Below are 14897 nucleotides of genomic sequence, written 5' to 3' on the forward strand. Positions count from 1 at the left end.
TATTGCTGGCAACCACAATCAAGTTAATTCATGCCGCAGTATTCCCCAGTACTATGTACAGGTGTGAAAGTTAGACAATGAAAAAAGCTGACAGGAAGAAAGTTAATTCATTTGAAATGTGTAGGAGGAGATTTTTATGGATACCATGGACTACCAAAAAGACAAATAAGCGGGCTGTAGATGAAATCAAGCCTGAACTCTACCTAAAATGACTAAACTGAGGCTGTCATACTTTGGTCACATTATGAGAAGACAAGAGTCCCTGAAAAAGATAATAAATTGAAGGCAACGGGAGAAGAGGATGACCCAACATAAGCTGCATTGACTCAGTCAAGGAAGCCATGGCCCTTAGTTTACAAGACCTGAACAAGGAAGTTAACCACAGGACACTGTGGAGGACATTAACTCACAGGATTGCCATAAGTGGAAAGTGACCTGATAGCACTTAACACATACACATCCAAGTCAGGGCAAACTTCCCTGTGTGAAGGAACAAAAAAGGAAATACTTCTGAAGATACTTGAGCAATGGGTCAAATAGGGAGAAATTGTTTGAGAAATTCAATGAGAAATTCAAATGGCATAGAGAAATGGTTCTTGAGATATGTGGCTTTCCAGGCCACAGAAGGCTCAGAAGGTCAAAACCAGCACCTTAAGCCAAGTCCAGGTGCATATCAGTAGCCAATGTAATCAATCTAAGGAAAGATGTCACATGGCAGATGCTGTTTCTTTTGATCAGCAAACATGCCGTTGCATTCTAAACCACTTGGAAGTTTCTGCACTGTCTTTCAAGGACAGTCCAACATTTAGCAGACTGCAACAATTTGTCTTAGAGATATAACAGTAGGTCAAAGTGGCTACATCTGCCAATTCTAGGAGAGAGTTAGACACCAAACCAGATGTCACTGGGAAAAGGCATTTTTAGCAGAAGCAATGACTTCACTTTCTATTAGCAGAGGTAGGTCCAAATGTACCCTAAGCATACTATTTGCCAGATATAAAGCTACCACACCCAGGACTAGATAGTGCAATTCACTCCAAACTAGCAGCTTTTCCAATCAGCATCTCTTCTGACTTGTATGGATTCAGCTTGTCATCCTTAGCCACAGAGAGCAGCTTCTAGAAACTTACTGAGATATACTACATGTCATCAGCATACCCAACCACAAAATTACAAATGGTCTTGATACCATAAAGGAAGTCAAAGATTTACTGAAATATTAAGAGTGTGAATGCATAGGGAACTCTGTGCCACTTGAATTCAAACATTTAAAACTACCTTCAATTAATAAGCAAAGAAAACAGACAGAGCTAAGCATAGGTTGGAAGTTTTGCAACAGACATCAGGCAGGAACTGAGCCCTGGAGCCTCATTCCAATAAAGGTAGCTAATTTACCTGTGTAAAGTAGTATTACCTTTTGTCCATCCTGAACCTATTGCCCATCAGTTTCATTGGATGCCCTTGAGTTACCTGCCCTACAGTTATTTTTAAGAAATAGCCCCTCAACCAAACAGAACTGGGTGTTTGCTGTTGCTCCACTACACAACACTAGACATGCAATGAACCTTAAAAGCCAAAGGGTCCACCTGAGGCAAGGACTATCTGGAAGTAAGAAACATATTCTGCCATCTGGTACACATCACCTGCACAAGGCCCAACCTGCAGAAAGTCATTCTACTGAAGATGACAATAAATAAAACTCAGTTCAAATGCTTAGATCTTTCAAAATATAATTAAAATGTCTACAGGAATATATGTATTCTTTTAACTATCTCCTCTACAGAGCACATTAGAGGTTCTTTTTCCACCAATGATCACATGCTCTGCAGGAAGCAGCTCTCCTGTCCCTCAATTCTCCTAAGCCGCTGTGAGTATCACAAATCTAACATTCTATTAACTTACAGCAGGGTAGAAGGGAGGGAATGTGTATCTGCACAAAACGCACTTCAAGGGACAACAGTTACAGGTAGTGCAACCCTGTTTTCCATCTTCAATCTTCTGTGTAGTTCCATATTAGGAGACGACAGAGTTCCTTACCTTGGAGGTGGGATAAGTCTCAATGGAACAAGGAACGCAGCACAGTTCTAACAACCGCTGAATCTCTTCTTGCATTCAAATTAAAGAGTAATGTTTTATGAAGGTGTCCAATGACAACCACATCGCAGCTTGGCAGATATCTTTCAGGCGAGTGCCTCTCTGGAATGCTGCAGATGCTGCTTGTGCTCTTATCGAATGAGCTCAGAGCTCCAACCGACATCACAGATTGGCCTTTTCATACCACAAATGGATGGCCAAAGCTATCCACCTAGAAATAGTCTTATGTGGAAGCTGCTCTGCCTTTATAACTACCAAAGGAGGAGACAAAAGGTCTCTGGGGCTGGGGTCACACTCAACATTAAATCCATCCCTAACCTGTCGCTATTATACCCCGCAGCTTTTTTACAACGAATTTCCTGATCAGACATCCCTCCATCCTTCAGTTCTAAGCAGCGTTGGTCCTGTTGTTGGTTGATCAGAGGTCTCAACCGGACCTCATTTTTTGAGATGGCATTCCACACTCGCGCAAGCGCAGTACTGTGGGATATTGTGCTTGGCTTTTTTTTTTAAAGGTGCCAGAAAAGAAAAATCTGCCCCATTTAAACACCCAGGATACTTCTCAATCATTGGTCTGATACCCGTCTCTCATCTTCTAAAAAATCCTTGATAGTTAAACTCCTGACAGCTGCTAAAACCACGATCGTGCAGTCCTGGAAAAACTCATTGAATTTGACACTTGACAACTGGCTACTTAAAGTCTGGGAACACATTGTAATGGATAAAATTCAGGCAGCCATAGACCACAAAGACCCATACCAAGCCTACGCTAAATATCTGGCAACTTGGCTTCCCATTCTAGAAAAGCTTGACACCGACCCATTTTATGCTAACTCTTATTCTAAAAATAAAATGTATAAGGATTTCCTTTTGCTATAAAATTTTTTTAACAAGTTAATTTCAAGTTATTTAAAGTGTATTATATCTTCCTTTTTCCTTTCCCTGATCTTATTTTATTTTTAAATACTGTGTTATAATAACTATAATTATTATTACCTTCAGTTTGTATTTTGTTTATTTTGTTTTTAAATGTTGTTTTTGCTCTGTATTCTGTCTATTAAGCTTACGATGTTATTTCTGTTAACCTTCACGGTAAACTTCTTGCATTTTGGATTGTAAGCTACTTTTATGCCTCAATAAAATGTTTAAATGTAAAAAATAAAAAAATAAAATAAAATAAAAACACCCAGAAAGGAAGGGGAAGCCCAGGAGTCTGGCGGGGAGACAGGAAAGGTGGGTCATCTTCCTCCCCCCCCCCCCATTTAAACACCCTGCTGTGGTGTTTAAATTGTGGGGGGAGCACGGCAACTCTCTTTGCTGTCTCTCCGCCTGGCGGGGAGACAGCAAAGGTGGACCTTCCTCCCCCCCATTTAAACACCCCACTGTGATGTTTAAATGGGGGGGCACGGCAACTCTCTTTGCTGTCTCTCCACCTGGCGGGGAGACAGCAAAGGTGGGCGATCTGCCTCCCCCCCCCCATTTAGGAAAGGTCCCCTGTGCAAGCACCAGTCGTTTTCAACTCTGGGGTGACGCTGCTTTCACAAAGTTTTCACGGCAGACCTTTTACGGGGTGGTTTGCCATTGCCTTCCCCGGTCATTACACTTTCCCCCCCCAGCAAGCTGGGTACATATTTTACCAACTCGGAAGGTTGGAAGGCTGAGTCAACAATTGCTGGCACAATGATATCATTTGGAGTGGGCTCTCGCAGGGAAGCGGATGTGCGCTTGCGACGAGTCAGCTACAATGGAGCGTTCAAACATAGAAAGTACGTGCGGGACTTGTCGGAAGCATTCTTATTCCGGATTTAATGTACTATCAAAAAAGTCCGCGTCTCAGTCGTGGCAGTTCGGGACACGAACGAGCCAACGACCATTGCCAGATGCTGATGTTTGGACAACCACATAAAATCCGACATGCATCTGGCTTTCATCCATGCCCGTCAGTTTATGTGTGTCTGACCTCGGCCTGGGACTGCCTAAAACTCTCTAAGGAAAAAGTATAAAGTAAAAGTAAAAAAATAAAGACTATTTAATATCTAATGAGTGTAGTGTCTCTTCAGCTTCTGAAATAGGGAATGGAAAAAATACTGGCAGAACAATATCTTGTGCCAGGTGAAAATTTAAGGCCACTTTAGGTAAAAACCTTAAACTGGGCCTTAATACTTACCGGTATGTGACTAGCCTGGAACTTGGCCAGAAGAGTGGGACTAGCCTGGAACTTAGAGCTGCCAGCTGTCCCACTCTTCTGGCCAATGTTACAGCCACCAAAATGCAATCTTAAAGGACAAGAGCCGTGTATCCAGGCTGCAGGAACCCAATGAGTTGAGAAAGAACTATTGACAGAGACCACTGAGGAACTATAGGTGGAAATGGGGGAAATAAATTGAGCAAGCCTTCAAAAAACACTTGGATTCAGGGTGTAAATAACAGCATCTTGTCCTGAACTCTAGTATGGTAAGCCGATATGGTGGCTAAATGAACCTTAAGTGAAGAGATTGTCAAGTCAGATTCTTTTAATTATAGTAGATATTCAAAAACTAAAGCAATAGGGCAACTCTCCACCTGAACTCCTGGCCCAATTAGAGAAACAACCCATTTGTTTTTATAAAACTTCTTAGTCAATAACCTGCAGGCATGAAGCAGAACATTTGACACTTGTTCTCAGAATCCAAACAGGAACTGTTTGGCAACCAAGCTATCAACTTGAGCTTGTCCACCTTGTGGTGCAACATGGGTCCCCTGTGGGGTAAGTCTGCTACTAGAGGGAGGTATATAAGTCCCTTTGGATATCTACAGAAGGACTTGAAACCAGACTTGCCCAGGCCAGGAAGGTGTGATTAGAATGCACCATGTACACTCCTCCCTAATCTTGTTCAACACTCTGGGAATGAGAGAGCAGAGAGAAGGCATAAAAAGAAGAGTCCCTGTCGAGCCGATCTAAAATTATCCCCGAGGGAGAGGAGATCTGTGCCTGCCCTGGAACAGAACATTGGAGCTTTTGTGTTAGTTTGAGTGGCAAAGAGGTCTATTCTCAGGAACCCCCATTGTTGAAAAATTGGAAGGATAGATTTCTCCCCAAGTACCCATTTTTGCTCTGAGTGCCCTTTTCTGCTGAGTATATTTGCTCTTGTATTGGCAGTGCCTGCTCATTGGATTATCACCAATTCCCAGAGAGAAGTAGCCTCCTTGCATAGGGCCAATGATGCTGTGCCCCCTTGTTGATTTATGTTGTAGACTTGATTTTTTCTGTAATAATTATCAGGCCTAATTACTGACAGGTCTGGATAATCAAGGTCATCCGTGACCAGTGTTCCCTCTAAGCTGAGTTAGTGTGAGCTAGCTCACAGTTTTTTAGCTCCTGGCTCACACATTTTTGCCTTAGCTCAAGAAAAATGACCCCAGAGCAAACTAAGTTATGCAGTAGCTCACAACGCTAATGCCAGTAGCTCACAAACTAGAATTTTTGCTCAAAAGACTCCATAGCTTAGAGGGAGTATTGTCTGTGACTTCAGCTTCTCTCAAGAGGATTTATTTATTTACCTTAAATTTATATCCCACCCTCTCTGTGGACTCAGGACAGCTAACAATCAGATAAAACCATTACAATATTAAATAAATAAACTTAAATGGTACTAAAATCACTAAAATACAAACATTGTGGTGCTACTCAGTATAAACAGGCAGATTCAAAGACATTCTTCAACAGGCAATTCAAGTTCATTTTAGTTCCTTAAGGTTATTAGTTCTAACGGTTGGTGGTCCTTAAGATCTCGGTGGTCTTTAAGATGTTACACAGTTTCTCATAGTTGGTATTGTCAGTCGCTATTAGAGAGACAGCACTCTGCAACTCAGGTGTTATAGGCCAGTCAAAATAATTCTGTTTTACAGGCCCTGCGATGCAACCACAAGCCAATCATCTAATACAGGTAAATAGAAGACCTTTTTGACCTTAGGAGGGCTATCACCACAGCAACACTTCAAAAATACCCAAGGGGCAGTTGCTAATGTAAAGGCAAGAGCCATGTATTGATAAGAGATGTGGTTATATTTAAAACACAAGAATCTGCAATAACCAGGGTGAATGGAAATATGAAAATAAGCATTCAGGAGGTCAAGTATGTAAAATCAACAGTTTAATGTCAACATTTGTAAAACTGAATGCCATGACATTTTAAACTTTCTAGCCTTTAAGAAAAAAATTAGATCCCTCAGGTTCAGAATTGGTCCAGGGCTACCATTCTTGTTGGTGCTAAAGAGAAATGTGAATAGAAGCCTGTAATGGGGTCCAAATTGGGGACCTTCTGTATTGCCCCTAAAATGGGGACAAAAGTTCCTGCTTCTACTCTGGCATAGAGTTACTCAGGTTTCAGTCCAGGTGCTAGAGGGATGGCCATTGTCAGAACTCTAACCTATAACCTAAATCAACAGTTGACAGAACCCATTTATCCTTAGTGATCTCTTGCCATTTTCCCCTGAAGGCAGCTAACCACAAACTAAAGAAAATGGGTGTCTGATCTACAACCCGCCCTAATCAGAAGGAACTTTTTGCAGCTTGCTGCTGTTTCTTGGGAAGCAGCTGGTGCTGAGAGCTTGAGTATCTAGCCCTATGATTAGGCCTATGTCTGCCTTGATTCATGGTCCTGAGAAGGATCTCTGCCCTCTGTTGCTAATGGGGGGGTGGGTCTGAAATATGGTGATTGTGACTTATGATATCTATACACCAGTCAGGGTCTAAATGGAGCTGCTTGACCTGTGTGATGCCAAACAACTGGGGCTGTTTGTTTATTCTTTTAAATTTGAGATAGCATGTCATTGGTAGAAGATGCAAACAATGTTGATCCTTTGAATGGTAGGTCTTCTACCTTTTGTCTGGTATCAGGGGGAAAAGCCATGTGCAGCCAAGCATGCGCAGCCAAGCATGTCTCCTTAGTATGAATGCTGAAGCCATAGCCTTAGAGGAAGAATCAGCTAAGTGTCTGCCAGCATTAATTTGCTGCTTGGAAAGTCATAGTCTGCCGGTAGGAATCTGGAGAGAGGCTTCTTGTCCTCAGGTAGAAGGTCTATCTATATATGCAGCCATCTTCTCCCATAGGAACAGCTCATATCCTCCCATGATCACCTTGTAGTTTAGTGATGTACAGATTAAGGGCAGCAAACAAACAGATCTTCCTGCTAAATGTGTCAATCTTTCGCCCTTTTTATCAGCTAGTGATGAGTGAGCTCCTGTGGGTTATCTTGCTTGTATCTCCTCAGCTATGAGGGATGAGGCTGGGGATGGCAAAATAAATGTCCCTGCCGCACCCTATAAAGGTTGTCTATCTTCTTAGACGTAGCAGCCATGGTCACCAGTTTCTGCCATAGAGCCTTGGAGATATTGTCAATTCCATCTAACATTAGAAAGGCAACCACACTAAGTGAATTAGTGTAAACTATTCCTAGGGTCTTATCACAAGGTCTTGGATTGATAGATGTCATCACTATTCTTATCATTTGTTCAGCATTAATTTAATTTAATTTTTCAACTTACACCCTGCAAGCAGGCTTATAAAGTTTTAAGTCTTCATTAGGTGACACTGGGTTAGGATCTCCCACTGTATCATCTGAGGATGGTTCCTATGGTAAATATGAATCTGGCCCTAAAGGTGACTCTGCTCTTTGCTCTTTCTCAGAATCTGAATGCCCCCATGCATATGAGAGGGCATTGCTGGAGGACACCATGCTGGTGGACCTGCAACTTTCTGATTCAGAGCAGAAGAGTGTCTAGGCTCAACTCTCCTTTGCTGCCAGTCACTCCATTCCTGAGGTTTAGGGAATAGATAATAATATGGGTAACTTTGCCATGGAGATGAAGGCACAGAACCCTGAGGGATGGTTTGATGTTGGGAGTGCTAACAAACCCTGGCCAGGCTCTAGCTCTCCTTTGGATAATGAATGTGCCGGTGAAGCAATTGGCTATGCTCTGTCAGGACAGAAGTTTTGTCACCAGGTTACTGGAGCAGGAAAGCACCTTCTCCCAGAAACTGGCCTTCAAGTTAGCTGCTCGATTAGAGAGGCCTTTAGGAGTGAACTGAAGGATGATCTTACATGTGGGCATGACCATATTATGAGCTTCAGCAAGACAGAAAAGGCATAAAAGGTGTTTGTCTGAGGAGATCAGTCAAATCTACACTGGGTACATTTTTTTCAACAGTGACTTCTGTGACACAGCTGAAGCTGTAGTAGCCTAAAAGAAGCGAAATTTGGAGAGAAAAACTCACAGTTTTTGTAGTTGGAGAGAAATGTCCCCACAACATGGCAGCGAAGAAAGGACTGAGGGAGAGGGGGGCTCCTCTCTGCAGAGCATGTGACCATTGGTGGGAAAACGGCCTCTAACAAGCTCTGCAGGGAAGGAGTGCTAGAATATATTAGAATAGCTGTAGAGAGCCTCTACAGTACCAGTGTGAGACTGCACAGAATACTGAAAATGAAGAGTACAAAGGGCATGTTAAGGAACAAAGGACAAATGCAGTACTGTTGTCACCACGATGTACCGTATTTTTCGGACCATAAGACGCACTTCCCCCCCCCAAAAAAAAGCGGGGGGAAAAGTACGTGCGTCTTATGGTCCAAATACTAAAAGATGAGGGGGGAGGGGCCTGCAGCCCCCGGGAGACAAGCGGCAAGATCGCTCCCTCCGCCCCCATTGCCAACCCAGCACTTCGCAGGGAGCGATCTCCCCGCTTCTCTCCCAGCCAGGCATGCTTTCCCCGTGCTTGCGTGCCTGGCTGGGAGAGAAGAGGCAGGATCGCTCCCTTCAGAGTGCTGGGGTGGGGGTGGAGGGAGCGATCTCGCCGCTTCTCTCCCAGCCAAGCACCCAAGCACGGGGAAAGAATGCCTGGCTGGGAGAGAAGGGGCAGGATCGCTCCCTTCAGCGTGCTGGGGTGGGGGTGGAGGGAGCGATCTCGCCGCATCTCTCCCAGCCAAGCACCCAATCACGGGGAAAGAATGCCTGGCTGGGAGAGAAGGGGCAGGATCGCTCCCTTCAGCGTGCTGGGGTGGGGGTGGAGGGAGCGATCTCACCGCATCGACTTTGGAGCCGTCCCCAGGTCCGTTTCAACCTGAAAGTTTACTCAGGCACTCCTGGACCAGGCAAGTCCATTGGTCAAGAACAGGCACCCAATTAGGTGCCACCAATGAACTTTCTATTGGCTATTGCAGTAGTCCAGCCCTCATGGTCACTGCAGAGCCTCCCCTTTCTCGTACCTCCCATCCCCCGAGAGCTCAAGAAAGTCCTTATAATCTATGGACTAGCTACCCACAGGTGTGCTTCTATCAGTATCCCAACTTCCGCTGCATAGATCCATCCCCAATTCCTGATCAGTTTCGGGTCCCTTCTCCCACTTCCTCGCTTGTCGCCATTGGAGCCTTCCTTGAAGACTACGATAGGTAAATATCACCCTGTTTGTCTACCCATGTGTTCCCCTATCTATCTATCTGTATTTCCTAGGACTGAATGTGTGACTTTATGAGTATTTTGTCTTGTATGGAAGCCTATATTTTTCCCAATAAATTATAATTGATTTTACTAAATTAGAGGCCCCATTATTTATGCATTACTTCTCTGGACGTGTATCTTGTATACATAGGTAAAAAGATCCTGAGTGAGCCAGGTGTCCACCTGACTAATTCCCCAACCTCGTTTTGAGGGCATTTTGGCTTACATAGAATAACATTGGATGGAATAAATGCACATTTGCCTTTAACACCTGCATGGAGAAAAATTTCAAAAGAGAAAGAAAAACTAGGCTAGACCCAGCAATATGCCAGCAAACCAAAAAGGAAAAAAGATGCCAGGTGACAGCTTTATGGACACACAAAGCCACTAAGCATTTCACCTTACAAGCTTCAGAAGGGGGATCAGAGAATCGACCTAGCGCTGGACCTTTCCGCAAAAATTATTTTCTTTTTCTCTTTTTGATTTGCTGAAGAGAAATCTCCTCATAATGATCAGTGATCAATTATCTCAAAGTATAAACATAACAAGCTTCCTCAAATAAAGTCTACCCTGGTATTGTTGACTAACTAATGAGGACTTCTTTGAGGTCTTGAGAAAAGATCTTTATCATCTCTACTTGTCTAGAGGTTGAGGAAGAGCGGGCTGAAACTGAATCCAGCGAAGACAGAAGTCCTTTGTCTGGGTCGGGGCGCTCGGGGAGGGGAAATACCTCTCCCGGTCTTCGACGGGGCGCCGTTGAAAGCGGCGCACCGAGTTAAGAGCCTGGGAGTTTTACTGGAGCCTGCATTATCAATGGAGGCCCAGATTGCAGCCACTGCCAAGTCAGCCTTTTCCCATCTAAGGCGGGCAAAGCAGTTGGCTCCCTTCCTAGAGCGCCAAGATCTGGCAATGGTGCTTCATGCAACGGTCACCTCAAGACTGGATTACTGTAATGCCCTCTACATGGGGCTGCCTCTGTGCCGAACCCGGAAGCTGCAGCTGGTGCAGAACGCAGCGGCTAGACTGTTGCTGGGACTCCCTAAATGGGAGCACATACAGCCTGGGCTGCGCGAACTGCACTGGCTGCCAGTTACATACCGGGTTCGTTACAAAGTGCTGGTCATTACCTTTAAAGCCCTATATGGTCGAGGACCTGTCTACCTTAGGGACCGTCTCTCCTCATATGAACCCCAGAGAGCACTGAGGTCAGCCGGGAAAAACCTGCTGACTATCCCCGGACCGAGAGAGGTGAAGCTGCAAAGCACCCGTAACCGGGCCTTCTCCTCTATAGCCCCGAGCCTATGGAACCAACTTCCAGAGGAAATGCGGGCCCTGCGGGACCTAGAACAGTTCCGCAGGGCCTGCAAGACCTTCCTCTTCAGACTGGCCTTCCCTGATGAAAATGGAAATTGCGAAGGAAACCGCCATCAGAAAAAGTAAACATAGCACTAGCACTTTTAAAAATTAACTAATTTAATTTTAAAGCTTAACCAGATTTTAACTAAATGCTGATAATGTTTAATGTAGTTTTATTTACTTGTATAATTTAACTCTGAACCATGTTGTTAGCCGCCCTGAGCCTGCTCCGGCGGGGAGGGCGGGATACAAATAAAATTTGTTGTTGTTGTTGTCTAGATGTCTCAAACCAGAGATGGCAGAATGGAAGCAGATATTATCTGAATGTAAATCATGTGCCATACCCTTCTGCTTTTTGAATTCCCTGACAAGAACTGACATCCCCAAATATTTATATTAAATCATCAACAGAAAGCCAGGTATGGGGGGCAAGGGGGATTATAAACTGTGCATTCACCAGGATTGCTGGGTTACTGGATGGAGTTTTCCAGCTCACTCTGGTGCTTCCTCTGCAAGTGAATGCATTATCAGACCAGGTAGCTACATTTTAAAAAAATAAGCTTTGTTCAGCTGCATAGTAGAGACTAAGATTTGGCTGCACATTGTGAGTCTTAGTTGAAATTCACATGAAAACAGAAAGGGGTTTTTGACTAAATCTTCTGTGCTTCCCTTAATCGCATGCTCTGATTCCAACAGCTGACTTCCCCAATACAACATCTGGGAAATACAACCACTTCTGTTTATATGCGACTGGATGCATCAGGGCCAGAGTATTTTAAAGCCAACAGGCAAAATGCTTTGTTTAAATTCTGCCTATGTTTAAATATATCAGCTAGTCAAATCCTGAGCCCAATGAAGGTTGACAATTACACCAGTATAAACTATTGTCTCCAATGGACTTAGATAGGAGTAAATGAGCAATATTGCACTGAAAGTCTACTATTTTCACTGAGTTATATTTTCATTTTCCCCCATTTGTATATATACAAGGAACTTTTAAGTCCAGGGCATTCTCTAAGATTGTAGCAGAAGTTGGACTTCAAAATATCTGCTGACCACACTAACTTTCAAGTCAGCCCTTCAAGTACAATTTTACAATATTACCACTGCCACCAAGCAGCTATATCCTGCAAAAACCTCATAAAGACATAACAACAGCTCTGAATGCATACAAGTGCAGTTTATTTTCCAGCCCCTTGCAAGTACTTCTAGCAGTGACCAGCATGGACTAACAGAGCTTTCATAAACCCTGTGCTCATTTTGTACAAAACAGACAGATGGCAGTGGGGGAGACATCTCTGGAAAGGGAATTTCCCACACTCCACAATGTGTGCTGTCATGCTCACCTGGAAGTGTAGAAGCTTCCATTTGGACATAACTTTCTTGGGATAAGACTTCTAGAGCACTTTTCTTTAATGTGTAAGAAAAGTTAAATTGATTTCATTCCCATCCTTCCCATTTTACTGAGCAAGGCCGAATAAGACATTATACTGGGACAACAATGATGGGCCCTGCTAACCTGTGCCCACAGTGCCCTACTTATCCCTGACAATTAAAACAAAGGTTTCTTCCCATTTTAGCATGGACAAAGGCTTGGGGATGTGCATATTATGTCCGATTAAATCTTAAAACATTCAGCCAAAACATTCAGTGCTTTGCACAACTCCTGACGCCAGCATCAGTTCCTTAATTCAAGGCTACTATTTCTTTCTGACAATGCACCCACCCTTCAGATGCATTCCAGGCTACTTTCTACTACATTGTCACAGTCCTTAGCAGGGCTTTTCTTGTAGAAAAAGCACAGTAGGAACTTATTTGTATATTATGCCACACCTCCTGACATCACCATTGTTTCATACAGTGCTTTTTGTAGAAAAAGCCCAGAAGGGACTCATTTGGACATTAGGCCACGCCCCCTGACACCAAGACAGCTGGAACTATGTTCCTGTGTGCTCCTGCTAAAAAAAACCCCTGGTCCTTAGAAAGAACAGGAGCACACCACCACAAATTATACAAATAATGCTAAGTTTTAATTCTACAGTCATTTCTCAGGTCACCTATAGAATATATAGTCAGGTTGTTAGAAGTTAACTGGAAGTTAAAAACTGGTTATTTTGTAGTGCAGTTAGATCCTGCTCTTTAACCCAGTAGGGCAACCGGTACTTCTTACCAAGGGATCCTGGAGTGCTAGTTCCAAAAACCCATAGGAATACAAGAGTCATATACCCAGCACTGACTCAAGATGTTTGCCCACAGCTCCTAGCAACCTTAACCCAGCATTACTGTTGAATATAGTATTATTCTTCCTTTATACTCCCCTAGATGACACCATACATCTCATTCCTATTATTAGCCACTTCACTTCTCTTTATAAATATGGTTATGACAGTCCTATATATTTTTACCAGGAACTTCAGAATTTTTCCATCTGAATGTACCCATTAAAGCAAACCACTGAGTCATCAACAATTTTAATCACAAGACTTAAAGTGAGACAGGGCAAAATTCCTACCTTGAGTAGACCATAAAATGCTTACAGGCATAGAAGCCACATCCTTGATCTTTATCCAGCTGTTGTTGCGCTGCCTGCTCCATGAAGAAATTATACAATAATACTCTCCTTTATCTGCCTCTGAGGTCCACTGGATTCGTAAGCGGAAGGTGTTCACAGCTGGCTTAGAAAAAATTATTTCCCCATTCTGGGCTCGTTGTTTGCTCCTCTCCCCAACTGCCAGCATCCAGTCTGCATCCATAGTGGCAAGAAGTTCATCTTTAACCACTTCATCACTACGTAAAGGCAGTCTGTAGTACCAAGACACAGTGTAACGGACATTTGCTTCTGTGTTTTGCACTTCTGTGATCCTACATTCCAGTTCTGTGGGATCCTCTGAATATTTTGGCATTTTAGAAGCATTGAGAAACACATGGTAATTTGGCTCTGCATAGAATTTGGGGGGAAAGAAAAGAAATCAAGGGAACAAATTAGAAGAGTGAAATGAATACATATAAAGAACATAAGTAATCTATCAACATATTATTTAATGACTTCAGACTACATGTGACGTAGTACCTTGCTAGTAATGGCATGGCATATTACATCATATTCTGCCTGCCTCCTATAATAAAGCTCAAGGCAGCATTCACAGAATTCCTAGATGTTTTACCATCCAGTCACAGTCCAGACCACATCTGCATAATTTCAGTATGTTTGCTATATCCTCTGCCTTCCTGTTGTACCCTGAGATGCAGCAACTACCATTAGCCAAGGCAACGATCAGCTAGGTGATTCCAATAATAAGTGAACTTTGCTATCTTCACAGCACTGTCCACTGGCATCTTCCAACAAAAACATAAGACAAATGCTGAAACTACAAACACAATAAGTAAAGCTATTTTGTAGTGATTTCACACAATGTTCTGGTCATGGAAAACAACATTTCAAATTGCAAGCAGTCTATGAATTTTCAACATTTCAAATTGCAAGCCATCTGTAAATTTTCAACTACATAAGTCCAACATTTTGCAAAAACATGTCTATAGGATTTTGGGTCTCTGTACCCAGTTTTTTCACCATTTTAACAGCCCATTTTATACTCCATGGCCAATGATGTCGAGCCAAGTTAAAATACCAATAAATTATTTATCATTGGAGCTTAGCCTACATTTACTTGCTCCCGGTGCTCAGAACTGGAGGTAGCAACTGACCATGAACTTCGAGTTACCTTTACAGCCTTATTAAGTTGTTCTGACAATATCATAAAAACACTGAATCTGAAGGGCCTCTCTGCTCTTTGTTACTACACAGATATCCTGGAATACTATATTAAGTACTATCCCCAGAGCTTATAAATCAAAGAACTGGTGAGGTACTAGATAGGACACAGTTTATTGCAGTAGCTGGTTTTAAAAAAAAAAGCATGAATAACTGTTTTTTGCTTTGATTTTTTTTAAAGGAAAGCTGAAGGCAAATACG

General features: G+C 43.0%; 1 protein-coding gene across 2 annotated transcripts in view; it reads right to left on the bottom strand.

Annotated features, from left to right (window-relative positions):
- Positions 1–14897, bottom strand: part of LOC132568537 (prostaglandin F2 receptor negative regulator-like) — a 134834-nt gene that overhangs the window by 59140 nt on the left and 60797 nt on the right. For both annotated transcript variants that reach the window (XM_060234459.1, XM_060234457.1), the window contains exon 5: positions 13437–13862. In XM_060234459.1, coding sequence (XP_060090442.1) covers positions 13437–13862 — 426 coding nt within the window. The remainder of the gene's footprint in view (positions 1–13436; positions 13863–14897) is intronic.

Source organism: Heteronotia binoei, chromosome 3 (genome assembly GCF_032191835.1).
Source record: "Heteronotia binoei isolate CCM8104 ecotype False Entrance Well chromosome 3, APGP_CSIRO_Hbin_v1, whole genome shotgun sequence".
Taxonomy (NCBI): Eukaryota; Metazoa; Chordata; class Lepidosauria; order Squamata; family Gekkonidae; genus Heteronotia; species Heteronotia binoei.